Source organism: Leptonychotes weddellii, chromosome 4 (assembly GCF_054177405.1).
Source record: "Leptonychotes weddellii isolate Sample4059 chromosome 4, ASM5417740v2, whole genome shotgun sequence".
Classification (NCBI taxonomy): Eukaryota; Metazoa; Chordata; class Mammalia; order Carnivora; family Phocidae; genus Leptonychotes; species Leptonychotes weddellii.
Genome location: NC_138372.1, coordinates 90,190,431 through 90,211,847, shown reverse-complemented (window position 1 = coordinate 90,211,847; position 21,417 = coordinate 90,190,431). Strand labels below are relative to the sequence as shown.

The window sequence follows — 21,417 nt, the reverse complement described above, 5'->3', positions numbered from 1 at the left end:
TGCCTCCTTTACAACTTACGGTGCCACAACACAGATTTTATACATGCATCTCACACAGGTGTCGTACGTCATAGCGCAGATGTGACACGTAGCTGTATATAGACCTACAGCTGTTTTCTACTCACATAAATTAACCTAATCACTCACAGACTTGAATTCCTAGATACTGGGATAAACAAAAACAGACACTGCCCTGTTTTCGTGGTGCTTACAGCTGGGATGACACAAACACCCCTCCTAATAAACAGATCACTATCGACGGACGGCTGTGCTCCAAAGGGACGTGGCTCAATGAGAGCCCACGACAAAGGAATGTGCCATGGGCAGCCTCGTCCTGGATCAGAATGCGTCGTCCTCTGGGGGCAGCGAGGCTTGACGTGGGCTCCAAAGACTCAAACAAATGGAATTAATTCCAAGACGACATATAAACAAAAGAGGGGCGCTGCATACAGAGATTAGATGGGCGTCTAGAAGGGCATGGAGCGGGGGTTACTTGGGAAAACTTCAAGAGGAGTCCTCACCACTCAATTACGTGTTCCGTTTTCACACTTCTTCGTTTGGAGGCCCAGATGCCCTCAACGAACACGCTGGACAGAACACAGAGCTTGCCTTGGCATTGCTGTTTTCTTAGGGCCAAACTCACACCCAGCTTTGGCTTCTGAGGCTACTGGGCAGCTCACACCTCCTTGCTACCTCTGTGAGACTCCAGAGATGTGCCAAGAGGTATCTCCTCCCGTTACTTACAAGCCAGGTACAACACTAAGCTTTCTGGGACTCGTACTGATGCCTTGAACGCAGCTTACTTGTGGGATAAATTGTTATTAAAGTGGGACTCTGATGAACAGGCCACATGATTGCATAAACCTTGTTTCCCCTGAAAAGCATCTAAAATTCCCCATCTTTCCTCTAAAACTTATTATCTGTGTCTCTTATCAGGTGTTAGCACCTTGAAGAAATGCTCTGATCAGATATCTAAGGGGAGTATCGATAATTGTTTTGTGAGCCATTTTCCTCGTAAGAAACAACCCCAAATAGGATTATGGCTTGACTTATCACCTTAATTTAGCAGGCTAGCTTCCTGCACGCCCCAGCGGACCTCACAAGCCTTATGCACGTGAGCTCTTAGCTGCTCTGTGGGCACTGACAGTGTGGCCAACACCTTTCAGGGTGACTTTGTGCACATTCTGCCTCCCCGCCAACCTCTCCTCCACAGAGTTTAATATCCACATCCCCTGAGGTCTCCCTTACTGTTCCAGTTTAAGTCAGCTAATTCCCAAATGGAGTGCCAACCTGCACACACTGATCTGCTCCCACCTCCGAGAAACCGCACTGGTCATTTTCCTACCTGAAATGCTCTGCCTGCTCCTGGCTCAAACTGCTTTCTAGTCCCACCTGCTCCATGGAGCCTTTCCATAATAACAGCTCCCGGCCTCACTTTTATCCCTATGATTCTGACAGCTCCATATGCACAGCTATCTAATGATTCAGCCACTTCGATGTTTAAAAAGCATCAACGATCCTTTCTGTTATAACTGGTTCAGTTTCCATGCTGGCCCCCGTTTCCTAATTCCTTTGCAATCTCCCAGTGTCAGAAACATCGTAAATAGTCCCTAAATGCTGCCGAAGTTCTAAAGATTAAGATCACAAGAAAGAGCAGAAATGTCTTATATTGTAAAGTAGGGTCGTAGTTGAGCACGAATTATTTATTCACCACCGTGTTCACTTTGCCCAACGGAAGCGCCCACCATGTGCCAGGCTCCGGGCTAGGCACTATGGTCTGAACTTGAAACGTACTGGATGGATTTCTCAATCAAAGATGATGGACTATAATGTCTTCTAATAAATAAGAAAACATTTGGACGTGCCAGCCTTCGGAAAATGGAAAAATGAATAGCTGTGCCAAAAGTGGTTTTGTTTTGTCTTTTTTTTTTTTTAATCCTCACTGCAACCTAAGCAAAGCATGGCACACTGGACAGACACCAAATCGGCTAATATTCTGCTCTTAGGACATCCTCAGAGACAGTGCATTCATAAAGCACTCCCCACCCCTTCACCTCCAGAATAGCACAAGCCAGCAAGCCACTTCAAACATTTGTAAGAACTCCCTCCTAGAAGGCTCCTGGTTAGCCTGAAAAATCTCTGCATCCAAGATGAGTGAGAGAACACCACTGGGTCAGCAATAAGGGTTACGTCCCAAAGTAGCCAGGCTGCAGTGAAGACCAAGGCCATAAACACGGCTCCTTATCAACAACATGGAGGGTCTCCAGGTTACACCCTTTTCGCTGGTGTTGCATCCCACGTCATTTTTACCTCCCCCCTTCAGACGAAGAGAATGAAAAGGAAGAAAGTCCCCAAACACTAGGAACACATTTCTTAGCCAATTAAGGCTATTGATTGGAAACGTCTGAGTTTCGACTCTCCTATCCTTTAGGAAAGTGGAAAATCCAAACTAGTGTCAATATTTGGACACATTTAAAGATGTCTTTGTCTCTTCTCACTGTGGTGTGGAGAGTATTTGGACCATCTGCCAGGCTCTCCCCTAGACCTGAAGGCTAAATGGGGGAAGAACACACAAGTCACATTTCTGAGGGCTGAAACTCGATTATTTCGACCCCAACTTACTTAGGGCTGATTTCCTCAAACAAAACTGCAAAAAAAAAAAAAAAATTAGTAATAAGAGAAAGTCTGCCATCTAGAAATACCTATCTGTTTTACTGTTTCTGCAACTTCTCCCAGAAGTCCGCCTGAAGGTACAGTTAGCCTGGGGGTGGGGACACCTCCATAACCTGGAGAACCACAGGGAAAAATGCTCTGTTTCCCAGCATGGGAAGTAGTCTGGAAGGAGGAAGTGGTTGCCAATATGGGGCCAAAACAACAAACTCTTCCTAGCGCCCTCTGAGGCACCAGCTGACCCTCTGTGGAGAGGTGCCAGGCAGGTGAGAGGTGAGAGGGGCAGGCTGCAGACAGGGGGAGTGCTGGGGAAGAAGGATGGGCCAGGAGCCAGGGACTCCAGGGCTGGACCAAGCAGCCCATATGGCCACCAGCAGGGGTCAGCGTGGACTCAGTGAGCTCTGGAGATGGAAGGGGGCCTTCGGGATCAACTAGCCCAGGCCCCACCTGACTGAGACTAAGAGCTAGTCAGCAACTTGTCCAAGGTCACAAAGCTAGTGAGTGGAAGGTCAAGGGCCAGAAGCCATGCCTCCTGTTTCAAAAGCCAGGGAAACAAATGCTGTCACATTTTGGCTAATTGTATCAATTCCTCTCCTATGTTTTCAGACACATGTTTGCCTCTGAGTATCTATACTGACACAGAGATGCAGAACAGCCTTCTGTGGTAATAAGCCCAGATTCTGGAGCCAAGCCCTGTGAATCTGAATCCCTGCAGCTCTGTCAGTTACTGTAACCTTGAGCAAGTCACTTCATGTCTCTGCGACTCAGTGTTCTCACCTGTCAAATGGGAGTAATAACCACCTACCTCATGGGTTATGAAGCCTCCTAAATGAGTTCATACATGCTAAGTGCAGTGCCTAGCACAAAATAAGTGCCATGTAAAAGGTAGGAAGGAATTTCTTAGGGAGGAAATAATCCCCATATTGGTTTCTCCCCAGCCCCCAGTTCATCTTAGTCACAGGTTACTGACTTTTCCCTACAACACCTGGACATAATGCATCCTCACACCGCTGTCTCTTCATCCATTCAGGCCCAACCCAGTCATGCATTAGAGGTAAACTGGCCAAAATGCTCAGAGAGGTACAAACTCTGGCTAAGTGTCTATTTTGGCTACTGCTCGCCCAGCCTACTGCCCACCCAGATTTCCACTTCCAAGACCATGGACTCAGAAGTTACCTCTTTGGATCCTCACCTCCTACCTTCCCAACCCACACACTCCTGTGAGCCTTGGGATGTGCTTTTTTACCCTCATCATGCGCTCTAGTCTCTCAAACCTCCTGTCATCACAGGCCTTCCAACCTCACTTACCTGCCTGTCCTACCTGGACTACCTGGCCAACCTTCTCTGTGATGCTGTCACCAGCTCGCTACAGATTCCTGCATCCCTCATCCCACAGGGAGATCACACCACATCCCTCCCAGGCTGCCAAACTTGGTGGAACAGTCAAGAAACCAGGCCAACTGCCTCCAGGACAGACCCATGCTAACCTCACCCTTCACGGCTAACTGGAGGCCTGCCACATTCCCATGGAGCCCACCCCGGCCCGCTCTCCTCTAGCTCAGACTCTGACCATGGCCTTTGCCTCAGAGTCCACCAAGGAAGCCAAGGCCACCAGATAACCGAGATGACAAGCTCTCTTCCAGACTAGGGCTTCTCAGACTTTAGCGGGCATTTGAATCCCCTGGGGACCTGGTTAAAATGCAGACTCTGATTCAGCAGATTGGACTGGGCCCTGGGATTCTCCCTGGTGCTGCTAATGCTGCTGGTCCCCAGACCCCACTTTGAGTGGTGAAGTTCGAGGGGTCACATAATGTTTAACATCTGCATTGTTCTAGATCTATTCTTTTTAATCTTCCTGACAAACCTGCAAGAGAGATATCTGTCCCATTTTACGTATGTAGAAACTGAGGTTCAGAGAGGGCAAGAAACCTACCCAAGGCCGGAGGGCTGCTGGAGGGCAGATTCCAAAGCCTGACGCCTACTTCTGCTCTACATAAGGGATTTCCACGAGCAGAAATCGTTTAGAAAAGCACATGGAATGGTTTATTCGTAATACAAAATCTTCTTAGCTGATGAGGATGAGACAAAGATGAGTTATAAAAGGGCCACAGAGTCCCCATGCTGGAGATGCCACCTAACAGCTGAAGGCCTAAAAGCAGCTCTCAGAAAGTAGGTTAATTCCACCAATCAACATGGAAGAAGACATCCAGAGGAACAGGGGGAAAACTTTCCATTTGTGCAGGGAATGAAAGGGAACACACAGATAACCTCTAACTGGCATGCCTGGGGCTTTGTGGCCACTCTTTGGGCTAAAAAGGTTGAGAGCACGGCGGAGACCATGTGTCCCACACCACAGCGCTCCCTGCACATTCGCCCTTCCCTCCTCTCTGGGAGGGAGGGCCTAGCGCTCTGACCTCCAAGGCCAGGGGCGCCCTGGGAGCCCCCCACCCCGCACTGCCCCACCTTCCCCAGAGGGCAGACCCAGCAGTCATCCTCCCAGGAGGCACGCTGGAGCCCTGAGTGCTGCTCAAGTCGCTGGTCCTGCCGTGCTCCAAGCTACTCCCCTCACGGTGGTCTCCCACCGGGGACCACTTGAAAAGGTGGGCTGTGGCGTCTGATGACGAGCCCCACTCCACTCACTCCTCCACATTGGTGCTTCTGCCTCCTCCTTCACTGTTGAGTCAGACTCACAATCTCCCAGTCCAGGGCTTCTCTTCATCTTGATCTTCCCACATTTTCAGCAACAGCTGCCCAATCCCTTTAACAAGTCCCCTCAAACCCTCTCTGCTTGCTTCTGACAGAGGGCTCTCCTGGATCTTCCTCCGTCCCTGCCCACTCCTTCTAGAACTCTCCTTTCCCGGTCCTGCCCCCTCACTGCCGTCATTCCCGAGAACGTGCCCTTGACCCTCACCTCAATCATCCAGGTGGTGCCGCATCCTGCGTGCCCCCCCGCACCCCCCTCCAGGACGGCAGCCCTGAGTCAGCTCGGGTCACTGAGGAATCAGCACTGAGAACAATGTCGGGGCTGGAGTAGTGTGCGCTCTCTCGGTAGTCACTGAATGAATACATGACCTCCTTGGCAGGTCACTGGGCTGCTCAATTTCCATCTTCAAACAGCTCATCCCAAGGCCAGGCCGGGGCTAACGGGCTGTGGCTGACAGGGTAAAAGAGGTAACCAGCAATCCCCGTCAAATCAGAGGACACACGGGAAGTGATAATATCTGTATGACTCTCTTCAGTAAACAGGGTTTCTGGTTTTAGAGGCAGCTCTGACCTGGGGGCTGAGGGCCTCAGCGTCATGACACACCTCCCACCCACCTGGGGCCCCTTCCCATGGCCCACAAGCTGCGAAGTTCTGCCCCCGTCCAGCTCTAGGTAAGGACAAAAGACGAGCCATTGTCAGGATGCTCTTGGCCTGGCGTCCCTTCTGAGAAGTAACCCAACCGCCTGCACACCGCTTTTAGTTCATTAGGATTCAAAGGTAGCGCCCATTCTGAAGTGTGCCCTGAGCCCTTAATCATAATTCTGTTCTTCACGGTGCTAAGCAAAATCCACCCTAGACAGGGCAACACCAGCCAATGTTTCTCGATTCCCTGGAAACATCCTTCATGATGTAAATGCTCACGTTCCAGCTGCTTATAAAGGTGCACAGCAGGATGCAATTACGGTCCCAGAACATCATACTTAAACTTGAACCATGCTGCTTAGCGACTCCACAATCTCACGCAAACACTCAGGGAGTACTGTGGAGAAATCAGCCTTCGAAGGGCACCAACGTGCGCACTGTGCCATCTCTAGCCTCCTGGAAATCCCAATGCTGGTCCGCGACGGTGCTAACTCCCGGCTCTAATTCTGTTGCTTTGCAAAGACTATACAGTTGGCGTGGGGGAAAAATATTCCAAGATCTAAAAACCACTGACTGTGCCAACTGCAGCACTTCGCCTTTTCCAGAAGATAAATTATGAAGAATTTTTGCCAGTTCAAGTTATTTCCCCAAAGCAGAGAGTCGAATGGCCTTGCTACCCTGCCTTTAAGACTCCGATGCAATTAAACTGAATAGCTATGAGCTGCCCTGACAGCTTCCCCCCAACTTTGTTTGATAAAGTGAGACGCAGACACACACTGACAGACAAGCACACACCTTATTTAACTGCCAGACACAGCGCCAATATGAAAATGTACATCCAATCTACAGGGGTAAAAATCAGCTCTGCAGCTCCGTGACTAAAGCAAAATAGCCATATACATGCCGACCAGCCAGACTGCCTTGTAAGGAACGATCACTGACAACTAGGGTTCCTATTCAGCAGGCTAATAAGAATAATTATAGCCAGGGCAGGCATTAATCAGCTTGGCAGATACAGGAATTCTGTTAACAAGGCTAAAATGAGTGCCAAGGAATCTCTGAAGGCCACAGCACTTCAAAGACGGTTAAGCTGGGTAGATTCACTAGGGTTCCTCCTGCCAGTCTCCCCCCTCCTTCTGCCTTTGGGTCCCAACCCTCCGAGCAGGTGTGGGGATCTGCTAGGGGTTAGAGGTCGCCACACCTGAGAGGGGGTTCGTGGTACAGCCGCTCCAGGAACCGCACCCGGACTGCACTCACCCCAGACCCTCTTGTTTGCAACTGCGCTCTGGCTGTCAAGGCACGACCACCCTTTTCTGCCGAAACTAGTCTCAGGCAACACACAGCATGAGGTTATGGCGAGCATCGGTCAACTCGTTCCTGAGTACAGGCACAGTGGAGTCCCATGATCACATCCTGGCTCTGGCTCGGAACAGCTGTAGAACTCCGGACACGTGATTTAACTTTTCTGGGCGTCGCTTCCCTCGTGTGCAATGTGGAGAAAAGAACAGCACCTTTCTCAAAGGGTTGTGAGGATTACATAAGAGAATGCACATAAAACCTGATGCTCGATATGTACTCTCTGAACGGCCGCTATTATTGCTCCTTTCTGTACAGAGCCCTCTACAGAAACTAAGAGAAAAGAAACATTCGCTATTACGGGCGCGCGCACATTACAGGAGTGGCTCCGCCTGGGCTAAGCTTTTTACCTTACATCCTTCGTAACTGACACAGAGACCGCTAGCTCTCCCCCCAAATCCACTGTTTTCTCCCACAGCGGGAGGTGCTCGGTGGCTGCCAGGCTACTTTGCATTTCTCGGCTTCCCTTGCAGCTAGTGTGAGGAGGCTAAGTTCTCTTGAATGGAAAGTGTGCAGAAATGATGTGAGCCCCTTCAAAGCCTGGCCTAGGAAATCTCCATGCGTTCTCCTCCATGCTCTTTCCCCCTTATGGGGCTGGAAAGGAGATGAGGACAACCAAAGTGATCTTAGATGGGCTGAAGACGGGGGAGCTGCCATCAGCCTAGGCGCAAGAAGGGCTGCAAGGAGCAGGGATACCACTCACCCCTGTCATCTGAAGCACCCCTTGGCACTGTTATGAAAGACACGGCTATTGTTTGAACCATGGTGCTTCAAGTCTCTTTCTTTTTTAAAGCAGTTTGGTCTACCTAATTAATATAAAACTCTTCTATCTCATTTGAATTTGAAAATACAGAGGTAATGCTTTTGTCATTTAAAAACCATTTCAATGGATTTGAAAGTTGTTTTTTTTTTAAGACACAAATGAAGAGAATATCTTAATCCCTCCCCACGACGGGTCTTCCCCTCACTCTCTAATTCATGCTGTATACTAGTGAGGACTGACCTCCTCAAGCACATTGCTGTGTTGTATTAATTTCACCCTGAGAGCTTTTAATGGCTACCCATTACCCACAGATAAAGGGATATATGCATGTATCTATTCAGTTGACCAACATTTACCAAATACCTACTATGTGCTGCCAGGTGCCCTACTGGTAATAGGAATACTATAGTGAACAGGATGAACATGATCCTTGCCCCTGGGGATATAATCAGGGTGAGGATTCGGACCAGAAACAGACAACTATCTACAGTGAAATAAATAAGTGACATTAGAGGAAAAGTACGGGCTGCCCGGCAGTACCCCCAAAACCAACGAACCCATCCCTCACAGCCCACACGTCTCAGCCCAGCATGAAAAGCCCTCAGGAGCTCCCCAAGCCCACCCTTCCAGCTTGCTCTCCCATTAGAACCTCCCCCTCCCACCTCCAGCTCCATGGAACTGACATGCCCTTCCTGAATGAGCCGAACACTTTCACTTTATCCACACTCGATGCCCTTCCACAAGTGTGCTTTTCCTGGAATGCTCTTTCACCCCTTCTTTCAAAATTCTAATCATCCTCGAGGATGCCACCTTTTCAGCAAAACCAACCCCAACCCCAAGTCAAAATTAATCATCCTCTTCCCTGCTGCCTACCAGCACTTGGTGTCTCTGTCAGGTGTTTCATTTGGTCTTGCAGTTCGCTGTTTTATTTATCATCTGTCCATCCACCCGCACCGACCACCCAGGGAGGCATTTGTCTGTGCTGTTCTGTGGACTCTGATGGGTATTCAAGAAATGCCGTCGTGAATGGATGGACAAGACAGGTCAGACACAGGGCCCTGCTCCGGGAAGCTGAGTAGGTTCTGATACGATCATTGAGAGGGAGACTTAGGAAAATTTCATGGAGGAAGCGAGTTTTAGGGGAAAAGGGAATACATAGGTGAGAGAAGAGAAGCAGGAGGGACGTTCCCAGGCCATGGAAAAGGGAAAGGCCAGAAGGTTCACACAATTCTCTGTAAAGGATAGCAAACAGTTTCCTTAGAATGAAGTGTTTGATTCAGAGGGAAGCAACACAAGGGCAGGCTATCCTTGGAAGAAAAACCATAAAGAACCAATGAGCAAAGGTGGGACTCCCAAAACTGATCCTTCTGGAAAATAATGAACTAAGAAGGGAGGCTGGAGGAAAAGGTCAACCAGGAAGATGTTCAAAGTTATCTGTGTGGGGAATTATCAGAACCTGGGCTAGGACAGTAGCTGTAGAAACAGGAAGAATGGGAAGAAGCCTGAGTCTGTGCTAGGGGAAAAGCCACAGAGTTGAGGGACTGTGTGAACATGGAGGTCACAGAGGGCAGTGACGGCAAGATTTTGCTCAGGATGCAATACAAGAGGGAAGATGAGCTTGTTTATCGACATATTAAGTTTCAGGAGCCAGTACAACATGGAGGGCTTCCCAGAGGTCAGAAAGAAGCCACACTGGTGAGACGCTGGAGGGCACACCGGAGGGCAGGGCTGTCATCTGCAACACCAAGTTCAGGAGATGTTAGGGGGAAAGGCAGTGGCTGGTGACACCTCAGATATTCACGTCTACTTAACATGCAATGCCCTGCAGCGCAGGACACAGTGGTGCACTTACAACCAAGACTTCTCCAAGTTGTGCTTTCCCCACTTCTATTTTTGCTTTTGCCCATCTCTCTTTGCCCCCTCTCCCTTTTTCTCCCTCATCATAGTTACTCAAGGGCATTCTTTTCAGACTTCTACGTGAGCCCACCATCTAAGCTGGTACATGGGTTGTCAACTGCACAGCTCTAGAGGGTCATTCACCTTGGCTACAAAGTGAAGAGCAGCTCTTAGGGTTGTGCAGTGCACAATCTGTGCGACCATGGGGCATGGCCTGGTTCGACCCAGACACATTAGCCAATTAATGGGTATGGACTATCACAACAAATGGAGAACTTCAGGGGTCCCGGTATGAAAGGGAAAGCTCTAGGACCCGAGACCATACAATACATGCTACAAAACTAAGTGAAGGATCTGGAAGCGTTCTGCACATGGTTGCAGCTAAAGCAATATGGCTGGATGAGCTCGCTTGGGGAGTGAATTCCAGAAAACCCTTCAAAGAAGAAGAAAGAAAACACAGTAGCAGCTAGAAAGGCTGGCCCACCTGCAGCAGGAGTCATGGGGGTGGGGACAATGTGGGCCCTGGTGTCAGCAGGATGGGAATGGCTGTGGGAGGCTTCCACTGGGACCCTCTGACTGTAAGTGCAGAGTAGTCATTTGCCCTGTGTGCAGCTGGGGCCTGGCTGGGACAAACGCCACACACCATGCATTCTGCAAAAGATTCAGATCTGCCTTCTCTAGGGGCTTGGAAGGGAACCCTGGGTCAGGTCACAGGACTCCTTCTGTTCTGGCTGACACAGACCAAAGGGATCCAAGAATATTAAAGAATATCAAAGCCCTGGGGTCAGCCGTCCAGCACCTCCGTGGGCACTTAACAAACATATGTATTTCTATGGCTGATAACTGCATAGTTATGTTAAATAACCATATTACCATAATCATGTGTATCTACACGAAAATGGTGTCTGTGTGTATGGGGTAAAAGGAAAATGGAGAGGAGGAAAAAAAAAAAAAAACACCAAAGATTCCTTGGGTTGGGGGGACGGCGCTGGGTCAAATTATCAAGAGGCACCCAGGTTTGGGGAGGGTGGAAGACAGGGGACCGTAAAGGGAAGAAAAGTAACAGGTAGGAAAAGTTGCAGAAGCCAAGGCTCCCAGGTCTTTGTGTGCAAATGTGCAGCTAGGCAGCTTCAAGAAGAGCTAAAGGAAAAGACTGAGGCAGAATATCGAGCCACCGCCAACATGACGAAGGACGCGCACACCGATTTTTCCTAGCGCTCTGGGCCACCCCGTGACCTTCGTAGAAGGAAGTTGGCGGATTGTCTCCCTTCCCTGGAAAGGCAGCTCAGCGTGGGCTGGCATGTGCCAGGGCCGACCCGTCCCTGGTCGGCCGGTCTCGGCTACGGCGGGGCACATCAAAGGCGCCTATTTCCGCCCCCCTGCTGCGGACGCGGCCGGGGACCGCGGGCACCTTCCAGGCCCGGAGTTCAAGGTGAGCCGGGCTCCCGGGCGGCCAACAGGTAGGGAGGGCTGGGGGAGGCCGGCCACGGGCCACTCCCCCCTTCCCCCCGGCACAGGTGGGGCGAGGCGCGGCCTGGCGGAGCGGCCCGGCCGGATTCGCGCCCGGCTCCCGGCGGCCCCGCGCCGTTCCCCGCCGGCCCGCGCCGCCCGCGGACCCCGCCGCCTCTCCCGGGAGCCGCCCGGCACCCCCGCGCCCCAGGCCGCGTGCCGCAGCTGCGCCCCCGCCGAGCCTCTCCCCCGGCCCCCGCGCCCCGCCAAGCCCCGCGCGCACTCACCCAGCCACAGGAGCGCCAGCAGCAGCGGCCTCGGCGCCAGGCGCCCCATGCTCGCCGGGCGGGAGCGACTCTCCCCCGCCTCCTGCGTCCCCGCCGCCTCTCCTCCTCCTCCTCCTCCAGCTCCGGCTGCTCCAGAGTCCGCACTCCCCCGCCTGGGCCGCGCGCCTGCTCCGCTCTCCTCGCGAGCCGAGAAATCCCAGCGCTGGGCCGTACGTGCGCCCCTCACTCCGCGCCGCCCGCCCGCCTGCCCCCGCCCGCCTCCCGCCTCCCGCCTCCCGCCTCCCGCCGGCCGGGCACCGGCAGCCGGGCGCCGGAGCCGCCCCGCCGAGCCGAGGAGCGCGCAGCCCCGACCGCTTCCCGAAAGCAAAAGGGAAGAGCCGCAGCGCCCGCCCGCGCCTCCCATCCGGCGCTCTGCCAGCAACAAACACAAACTTTCCCAAGCCCCTCCCCGCTCCAGGTAACGGAGGCAGCGCCCCGCCACCCGCTTAAAGGGGAGGAGGCGTCGGAGCCCACCCCGCTCTCCCCTCGGGCCCCCGCCCCACGACAAACTTTCCTCCGACCTTTAAAAGTTGGCCCGGGAAGGACTCGTCTGGAAACCCCATCGCCTGAGCTCCATTCCGGGACACCCCGCGTTCCCGTCCCTCTGAAGTCACCCACGCGTGTCTGCTATTCCCTCAGCTCCCTCCCCGCCGTTCACCCACTCGTCCCAGGCTCAGCACCCCACCCACCAGCCGCTGGGCTGTTGCTAAAAATGACTCAGGTAGGACTTGCCCAGAGATGAAAGGACTTTAAAGGTCATGGGGGGTTCCAACCTCTTCGTGGTACAAGGCCATAAATGTTCAGGTGACCTACCCAAGGATTCACAGCGAAGTGCCAAGAGCAGAACCTAGATCTCACAGGCTCTGCTCGCACGCAGCCCTGTGGACGGGAGGTGGGCCTCCCCTCTCCAGGGTGCCTATGGCATTGATTAGAACACTTCCCACAAGTAAACCCATGCGGAACAAACAAACCAACCAAGTGTATTAATAGCTACAGTTCTTCATATGGAATGTACTCTTAAGACTAAATATGTGTTGCTTTAAGTGGACACAACCGGTTACCAATAAAGACTCTTTTTTCGGGCGCCTGGGTGGCTCAGTCGGTTAAGCGACTGCCTTCGGCTCAGGTCATGATCCTGGAGTCGCTGGATGGAGTCCCGCATCGGGCTCCCTGCTCAGTGGGGAGTCTGCTTCTCCCTCTGACCCTCCCTCCTCTCATGTACTCCCTCTCTCTCATTCTCTCTCTCTCAAATAAAAATAAATAAAATCTTTAAAAAAAAAAAAAAAAGACTCTTTTTTCCCCACAATAGGGTTTTGTGCTTCTAATTTGAACACAAAAGGCCCAGTATTGAAAAAAAAAAAAAATAGTGTTCATTGTTTAAAACTTCACAAGGGTGATTCACAAAGTGAATCCTATAGGTTTCCTATAGGGTGCTCCTATAGGGAGCAACCCTGATGCCCAATGCCCCCCAGGACCACAGCCTTTCATTAATACGTGCAACACACGTCACAGTTGTGAATGGACAAACTGCCCAGATTGGGGAGAGGAGCCCTGCTTTAACTCTGATGCAGCATTACTTCCACTAACAAGTGTTTCTTATTTCCAATTACAAGTGTGTGATTAGCCAGGTATGGACCCCTGTGAAAGGGACTCAAAAATTCTTTCCCGGTGGCACACAATGGGAATGTCTTAATGCCACTGAACCATACACTTAAAAATGGTTAAAATGGTAAATTCTGTTTTAACACAATAAAGAAAAAATTTTTATTTCATTTTTGCCACTGAGCCTTTCTTCATACTGTTCACCCACCCTGAAATCCCTTTCTTCTTCCCATCTCATGGAACCCTCTAGAATTTCTCTGAGAAGTTTTGGAATTTAATTCAATCGACCTCAAGTGCAAGGCCTAATGTTAGGCCCTGGGAGATGCTGGAACTACAGAGAAGAAGAGTAAGGCCTGGCCCCTCTGGAAACTTGAATCTTTTCCTTTCTTAACCACCCACAGCACTTAATGTCTGGACCACACATTTTGGCACTTGGTGACATTCAGGTTAGCACATGCTTGGACTAAATGTTTGTATCCTCCCCCCCCCCCCCCATTCATATATTAAAACCCTAACCCCTAATGGTATTTGGAGGTGGGGCCTTTGAGGGTAATTAGGTCCTGAGGATGGGATGGAGCCCTTGTGAATGGGATTAGTGCCTTTATAAGAAGAGACACAAAATAGATGATCTCTCCACCGTGTAAGGATACAGCTAGACAGTATCTGCAAACCAGGAGAAAGGCCCTCACCAGGAACTAAATCTTGGACTTCCAGCCTCCAGAACTATGATAAATAAATGTTTCTTGTTTAAGCTACCTGGTCTATGGCATTCACCATGGCAGCTTGAGCCTACTAAAACAGCACAACATACATACCACTCCCTTTTTTTTGGCTAAAAAAGGAATGAGTCAATGCCCGAAACTCTTTTGTTTAACAAGTAAGTGCAAGTCTGGAGGTGTGCCTGGCACATGATAGGTCTTCAGTAAATATTTATAGACTGAATTCATGCCAGGCACTGGGCTAGACCCTGGGAACACAGAGATGGATAAGATAGTTCCTGCCCTTAACGGTGCTTGCAGTCTGTGCTTCACGACTTGGTAGGTGTGACAGCCTATACAAGGTGTAGGTGTGACACAGGGAGTGGTCAGTCCTGGGAAAGGTTGCCCAAAAAAGCTGCTCAGAGGAGATGACTGTGAAATGAGTTTGGAACGATCGGGAAGCTGTGAGGTGTAGGGATGTGCTTACTGTTGATGTTGTATATTTAATATGATAGGGATTCTTCTCCCCTCCCCTCTCCACCCCTAGGTGTTATTAAATTAATGATGCATTTTCAATCATGGAAATAACAGTGGTTAGTGGTTGAAATGGAAATAATAAATACGACTGTCCAGGCAGGGCAGGCAGAATGAGGACTGAAGTGGATAGCCTGTTGGTAGTGGGCAGTCAGCTGTGTTGCAAGAGTCAGCCCAAGACAGCCGTTTTGTAGCAGAAAATGAGTGTAAGTTAATAACTCAACTCCAGACAGTTGCTCATAACCACCACCCTTTGCATAGCCCTGACTATCAAAGGGTAAAATCCTAAAGAAACACAACACCCGCAGCAGACCAGCACACTTTGTTAATTCACGACTCTGGAATCCAATGATGCTTTTATTATGAAAGATATTTATTTGCCAGAGTGAGTAACCTCCTTTGCGGGTAAGGCCTTCGCCCCAGCCAATTGTTCTCAGTTTGGTTAGTCTGCGGGATTGCCTGGGGCAAAAGGGTTCATTCCTCCAGCAACTCTGACCCACACCCATCCCCAAGGAGCTGAGCCGTACCCTGGATTTCCTTTGCCAGATCACAGTGACCATGGGAGGCTCTGGTCACAACAGCCAATCCTTGTCTCTTGATTACACATATCTGCCTACAGGCATTGCCCCTGAAAACCCGGTGAAGGTCCTCACACTCTCACTCCTGACAGATTTTCCTGCTGAGATCAGGAAAGTCACCCTATTATCTAAAGTTGAGAATGGAAATATTAAAAGGTCCCAGTGAATGAATTTGCTGATTGTTCTAAGATTCACCCAGACCTGGTATGTTAGTTCTGCCATCCCACCAGCCCATGAACACACACACACACACACACACACACACACACACAGTCTTCAGATGACCCTAACCCTACTTCAGCAGAGTGGCAGGGGTAGGAGTGTGTTCAACCTTTCATTCCATTAATCATTTTCATTAAAATACGTCTTTGTTTTTTGTTTTTTTTTTCCAGGTGTCTTTCCCCTACAGAAGTTAAGGGGATTACTAATGAAAAAGAAATGTAAGATTTAATCATAGAATTAGAGGATGGAATTAAGAGTTAAAAGAGGGGGACACCTGGGTGGCTCAGTGAAGCGACCGCCTCTTGATTTCGGCTCAGGGCATGGTCTCAGGAGATGGAGCCCCAGGTCGTCACACTCTGTGCTCAGCGTGGAGTCTGCTTGAGATTCTCTTCCTCTCCCTCTGCTCCCCCACCCCCCGCCCCCACTCCTGCTATCTCTCTTGCTTGCTCTCAAATAAATAAATAAATAAATAAATAGAATCAAAGGAGTTACAAGGGAAGAGTGGGGAGAGGAGGCCTTCCTTTCCTGATGAGTGACAGTCATTTGCCACCGCAGGGAAGCCCACGGGGGAAGTTATGAAATGCCCAACCGTCAAGCTTGGAAAACAGTAAGGGCCTCATCTGTTTGGAATGGGTTAAGCATGGTCCTGCCGAGGCCTGTGCTCTGTGACTTCCAGCCTCAGGCTGGCACGGGAGATACTGGAGAAAGTGTTCTTAGATGACCAGACCTGCCCCTGATTGCACTTCTGCCAGGTCAAAAGTGTCTCCTGAGTCCCCGCCCCCACAGCGTTGACTCCCCCACCCCCCCACGGGGTCGCAAGAGCATGAGGGGAAAAGCAAAGAATGGACGGAGGGTGGCCTTTTGCAATAAAAGCCCTCCAGAAAAGTGAGGCATTCCTAGGAAGTAGAGCATGTATCTGGCCCTTGCCCTAGAGAGGCTTATAATCTAGTCGGATGTATGGGAAGAGCTACAGTGCTACAAAGGAAGGGAAGAAGACTGAGGCCAAAGCAAAGGGAATTGAATGGGGGTAAGTAGGTAAGGGAGGCTCAGCCACTGTGTGTAGCATTCCGCAGCTACCCCCTCGTCTGGGCTGAAAACACCTCCCACAGTGAACAGACACAACAGAGTCAGTGATGAGGAAGAAGAGCCGCCTCGTGCCAGAGGTTAGAAGTCGCTAGAAGGAGCTTCAGGATGTCAGAGGAGACTCTTCCCCAAGGCCAGGGCTGCCCCACCAGACCTGACCTTGTGCCTGGCAGCTGGTGGGCCAGGGAGGGAGGGGTCTTCGTGCCCTCCTAGGAAGGCACCACAGCATTCACAAGTGCGCGAGGCGGGGAAGTGAAGAAGGGGGGAGGTCCTCTTTCCTTCCCCTTACCATTTCCCCCCCACCAGCCTTTCTCACCCCACTTGAGCTCTGCTTCGGGGTTCAACTGGGACACAAACACTACATATTTAAAATATTTGCAACCTAAAATGCATTCAGAGTGGGGCTGCTAGCTAAAACACACGAGGGCCAGTTAAATTGAATTTCGGATAAATGAGGAATACTTTTGAGGATAAGTATGTCCCAAATAGTGCGCAGAGCACCCTCATACTTAAAAGTATTCCTCGTTTATCCGAAATTCAAAGTCAACTAGGCATCCTGTATTTTTATTTGCTGAATCTAGCAACCCTTGACCGGAGAGGGGTTACCTTATATGGAAATAGGTTCTTCTGGATGACAAAGGGGAGCTCTAAGTAGTTATCTTCTGATTATTTTGGAGTTCTGCATTTCAAAGGAGGAATAGACTTGCTTCGGGGCGCTATGTTGAGTCACTGGGTAAAAACTGCCAAGAGACAGAATTGGCCTCATTTGTCATAACCAGAGTGAGCTCAAGGATGAGGGGAGCCACATGATTTGTTGGAATCCCCTGCTCTCTAAAAACATTCGGCCAGACACTAAATGCCTACCTGTAAGGGCAGCCACAGGGATTACTGCATTGGATAGGGGGGGTACAGAGAAGCCGATCTAGGGGCAATCCTTTCCAACCTCAAGATCATGTGATTTATCTAAGGCCAGCCAACTCTTTCCTAGTCCCTCTTCCAAAGTGAAATCTTTGTCCATTCCGCCCCTCCCTTTTCTGGACCTTGGGGCTGGGCTGGCTGTCTGTCCTGCAGCTTAGAGAACATAGCAAATTCATGCAGATGCCACAGCTTTATTGTGAAAAACTAGGATTACTACCCCTGCTACCTACCTACCTACTCTCTACCTGAGAGTACTCAGATGAGTTATTCTAAAACCCAGCCGCCATTTTTGGGAGACATCTCCCATTTTTATCCACTCCGTAGCTCATAATCCCCCTCGGCAAGTCACTTAGCAGAGGGGTACATTTTGCAATTTTTTCTATCGTGGAAGGTGCCTGGCAAGTGGCATTTTGCCAGCCAGCCACTTCATGGTACTTTACCGAATGACTTTTGTCCTCCCATAGCAGAAGCAGCTTTGTAGCACCTGCTTTAATACTTTTTTCTGGCCTGAAATTGTACCCATGCTTTGTGACATAAAGCTTGTGGAGGTCTTAATCAGCCATTTGCCTCCGAGTTAGGAAGAACACAAAGTTACTTTCTGAGTAGACTCTTGGGCACCTTGCCCATGAAAACACTGGAAGTCCACTTCTGAACCACGGTGGGCTGTCCTGGCGTGGCCCCAACATCTTCATGAGAGCATGTCAGACCTGCCCCAAGTGGGCTGATTGATGGGTAGGGTAAGTGTGTCTGTGCTTAACCAGCCACCCAGAACAGCAACCAGCCAGATGATGATTGCAAACTTACTGCTCCTCAGTATTTTTAAAAGCCCAACTGAACGGCGCCTGGGTGGCTCAGATGGTTAAGCGGCTGCCTTCAGCTCAGGTCATGATCCCAGGGGCCTGGGATTGAGCCCTGCATCGGCCTCCCTGCTCCGCGGGGAGTCTGCTTCCCCCCTCCCCCTGCTTCTCCCCCTGCTCATGCTCTCTCTCTCTGTCTGTATCTCTGTGTCTCGAATGAATAAATAAAAAAATCTTTTTAAAAAAAATTAAAAATAAAAGCCCAACTGAGAGCAACAATATTTATGGAAGATTACCTGAAGTAAATGCAGCCTGTACATTCTTCTAGAAACCCTAAGATCCCCCTGAATTATGAATTAAGTAGACCTTTAGTAAGCTTGATACCTAGCTATATCGCACTGGCATCCCCATAAAGTTGCTTTTACTGAATTCCATTTTGTCATGATGCCGTCAGTTGATATTGAGGGACGACCTAACAAACAGTCCTATGCACTTTGTCCCTGTCTTCTCTGGAAGGACAGGTTTACAGAGGCTCTTCATTACATCAGGCAGCATCCTCTCCACTTAGGACTCGTGGCAAATTTTTACTCTGTTCTCAGTACTACAAATGACTGTGCGTTTCCTTAGCTACTGGTTTCTTTTTACCTTATGGATTCTGTAAATGTTATAAGCAGTGGTGTTTTTCTTTTCATGGCAGTGATTAGAAAGCTTCTGGTCAGATCTATGCCCGTCCCCCCCCCCCCAGCCCCAGCAAATGAATAGGACAAAAAGCACGAATTTTGAATAACCTCTGAATAACTTGCCACTGTTATTTTCCCCTTCCCTAGTTTGACTCTTTTCATTTTCCTTTCTTTGCGGCTCATGCATGTGCACAAAGTAGGACCCCGTTTCCCATCCTCCCTACTACTGTCATATTCTATTGCACACCTCCTGCCCTTCAAGAGACATTTTACATTCTCACTCCTCATTTGCAGATTAAATACAATGAGGTAATAATCACAATGAACTCTGCTTCCAGGGCAAGGATGGAATGTGATAAGGCTGACCCGGGCCACCCTGGAACTTGAGGCCCCGTGTGGCAGAGGTGTGGCATCCCATCAGAGACCCAGGAGCTCCTGGGAAAGGACATCTTTTCTGAGAGAAGCAGACAGCGGCCTCTCCTCCCCTCACCTTAGCACGGGGCACTGGGCATCTGTCCACACTGGCTGACAAATATTAGAATTCACTCGCTTTCTCTGAGCACACAATGGGTGGAGGGTTGCAAGGGTCCGAGCAAGTCCTGGGTGGGGGGATGGTAACTCACCTTGGGTTCTACATAGTCAACAGCTCAACTGTGAAGGTCCAGCCAGCCCTGAACTGCTCGGGGTTCCCCACACTCTGCTGCTTCTCCCTTCCGTTTGCTGCCACCCTGCCCAACCTCTGAAATGCTCTTCATTCTACTCCACATGGCCACTCTGGAGGGTTGGGTTCCCTCGAAGGCAAAACGTGGGACACGGACGGGTGTGAGTCATTTCTTTGGGAAGTGAGCTCAGAAAGCAGCGGTGAAGAAGCAGGGGGAGCCAGTCAGTGGGGGAGAGAAAGTCAATAAAGCATGTGTTACCGAAAGGGTACTGCTGTGGGCCAACTGGGTAGAATGGGCCTCTGAACTGTCCCGTCCATCCCAGTGGAAACAGAAGGCTCAGGCATTACTCTCTCACTCTCCAGCCTCAACTGTTGGAATTGCGCCCCCCCACCCCAACACCGCAACATTAACTCCTCCATTCCTCTGGTCTGCACCTGTCCTAGCCTAGAGTCTTGATGCAGGCAGGTGGAGGGACACGGGTGTGCTCGAGGTGGGTCGCTGATGGCATGCGCTGAACTGTCCCCCCACAGCTTTGTGGAAAGCCCAGGAGAGGCCAAGGGATGTGACTCGGGGCTTCTGCTCATCACTCCTATTTCCAGGCTGGTGTCCCCCTCCCCGCAATGCCCTGTGGGTATCTCTGGCTCTTCGTTTAATGTGTGTCTTAGAGTTAAACAACAGTCCTGTGCGTGTCTGTCTCCCCACCAATGGGATCAGAAGCTGCATTCTACTCAGCTTTGGACCCCAGCGCCCGGCACAGCGCCTGACACAGAGTAGGTCTGCTCAATAAATGTGTCAGTTCCGACTAGCGTGGTTTGTGTCTCTTTCACCTGTTGGAGTGTCAATCACATTTTATTTGGGGAAAAAATAATCCAAAACCACTTATTTAGTCCAACCCTCTCGATTTACAAATGAGGCATCGGAGGCCCAGAGAGCCTGAGTAACTTGTCTGAGATTACACAGTATATTAAAGTGATTATGGAATATTAAAATGATTCCACAAACTATGCCAAATGCAGGCAAGGGGGCCGGCGGGAGTTACAATGTAAATTATTAGCACTTCAAATGGAGGGTATGACCACTCTGTGCTGGATTTCCAGCAGGAAATTGCTTAAAATAAATTAACTTGGAAAGTTCCTGAGCTCTGATTAAAGAGGTGAATGGCTTGAATGGGGCTCTCTCTTTGAGGAGAAGAAATTCACCCTCTGTAAACACATTTTCAAGTAATGTACCAAGGACTTTGAATCAGAATGAACTTACTTAGCATTCTCTTCCTCCAACCCATTCATCCCACAGTGGCAGCTATAGGGAGAGGCGTTTTAGTTTTTAATAAAAAAAATGAGATGTGGATGGTACTATCTTAATAAATTGAAAAAACCCTCTGAAGCCCTCCCCTTCACCTGTGCTCCCTCCTATTCCTAGAAAACCTTCTGCTGCAGTCTTAAGCAATGTGTGAGATACAGAATGCCAGGGATGGTCAAAGATTATGATGAAAACCAAGAAAAATAAAAGCTTACCACCCCCTGGGGTGCCTGGGTGGCTCTGTTGTAAAGCGTCTGCCTTCAGCTCAGGTCATGATCCCAGGGTCCTGGGATCAAGCCCCGCACTGGGTTCCCTGCTCGGCAAGAAGCCTGCTTCTCCCTCTCCCACTCCCCCTGCTTGTGTTCCCTCTCTCGCTGTCTCTCTGTGTCAAATAAATAAATAAAATCTTTAAAGAAAAAAAAAAAGTTTACCACTCTTCACTGCATGCTAATATAAATTAAAAAAAACAAAACAAAACAGTGAAAAACTTTAACTTGCGAGGGCAGGGGGAGATTGTGAGTCATGGGAACTAGTCATC

At 50.0% G+C, this 21,417-nt stretch overlaps 1 protein-coding gene across 1 annotated transcript in view; it reads right to left on the bottom strand.

Moving 5' to 3' along the window:
• PTGFRN (prostaglandin F2 receptor inhibitor) overlaps nt 1-11,998 on the bottom strand; it is an 81,575-nt gene extending 69,577 nt beyond the window's left edge. The window contains exon 1 of the mRNA XM_081815759.1: nt 11,768-11,998. Within this exon, the coding sequence (XP_081671885.1) occupies nt 11,768-11,816 (49 nt within the window). The 5' untranslated portion in view covers nt 11,817-11,998. The remainder of the gene's footprint in view (nt 1-11,767) is intronic.
• Nucleotides 11,999-21,417: the final 9,419 nt, after the last annotated feature.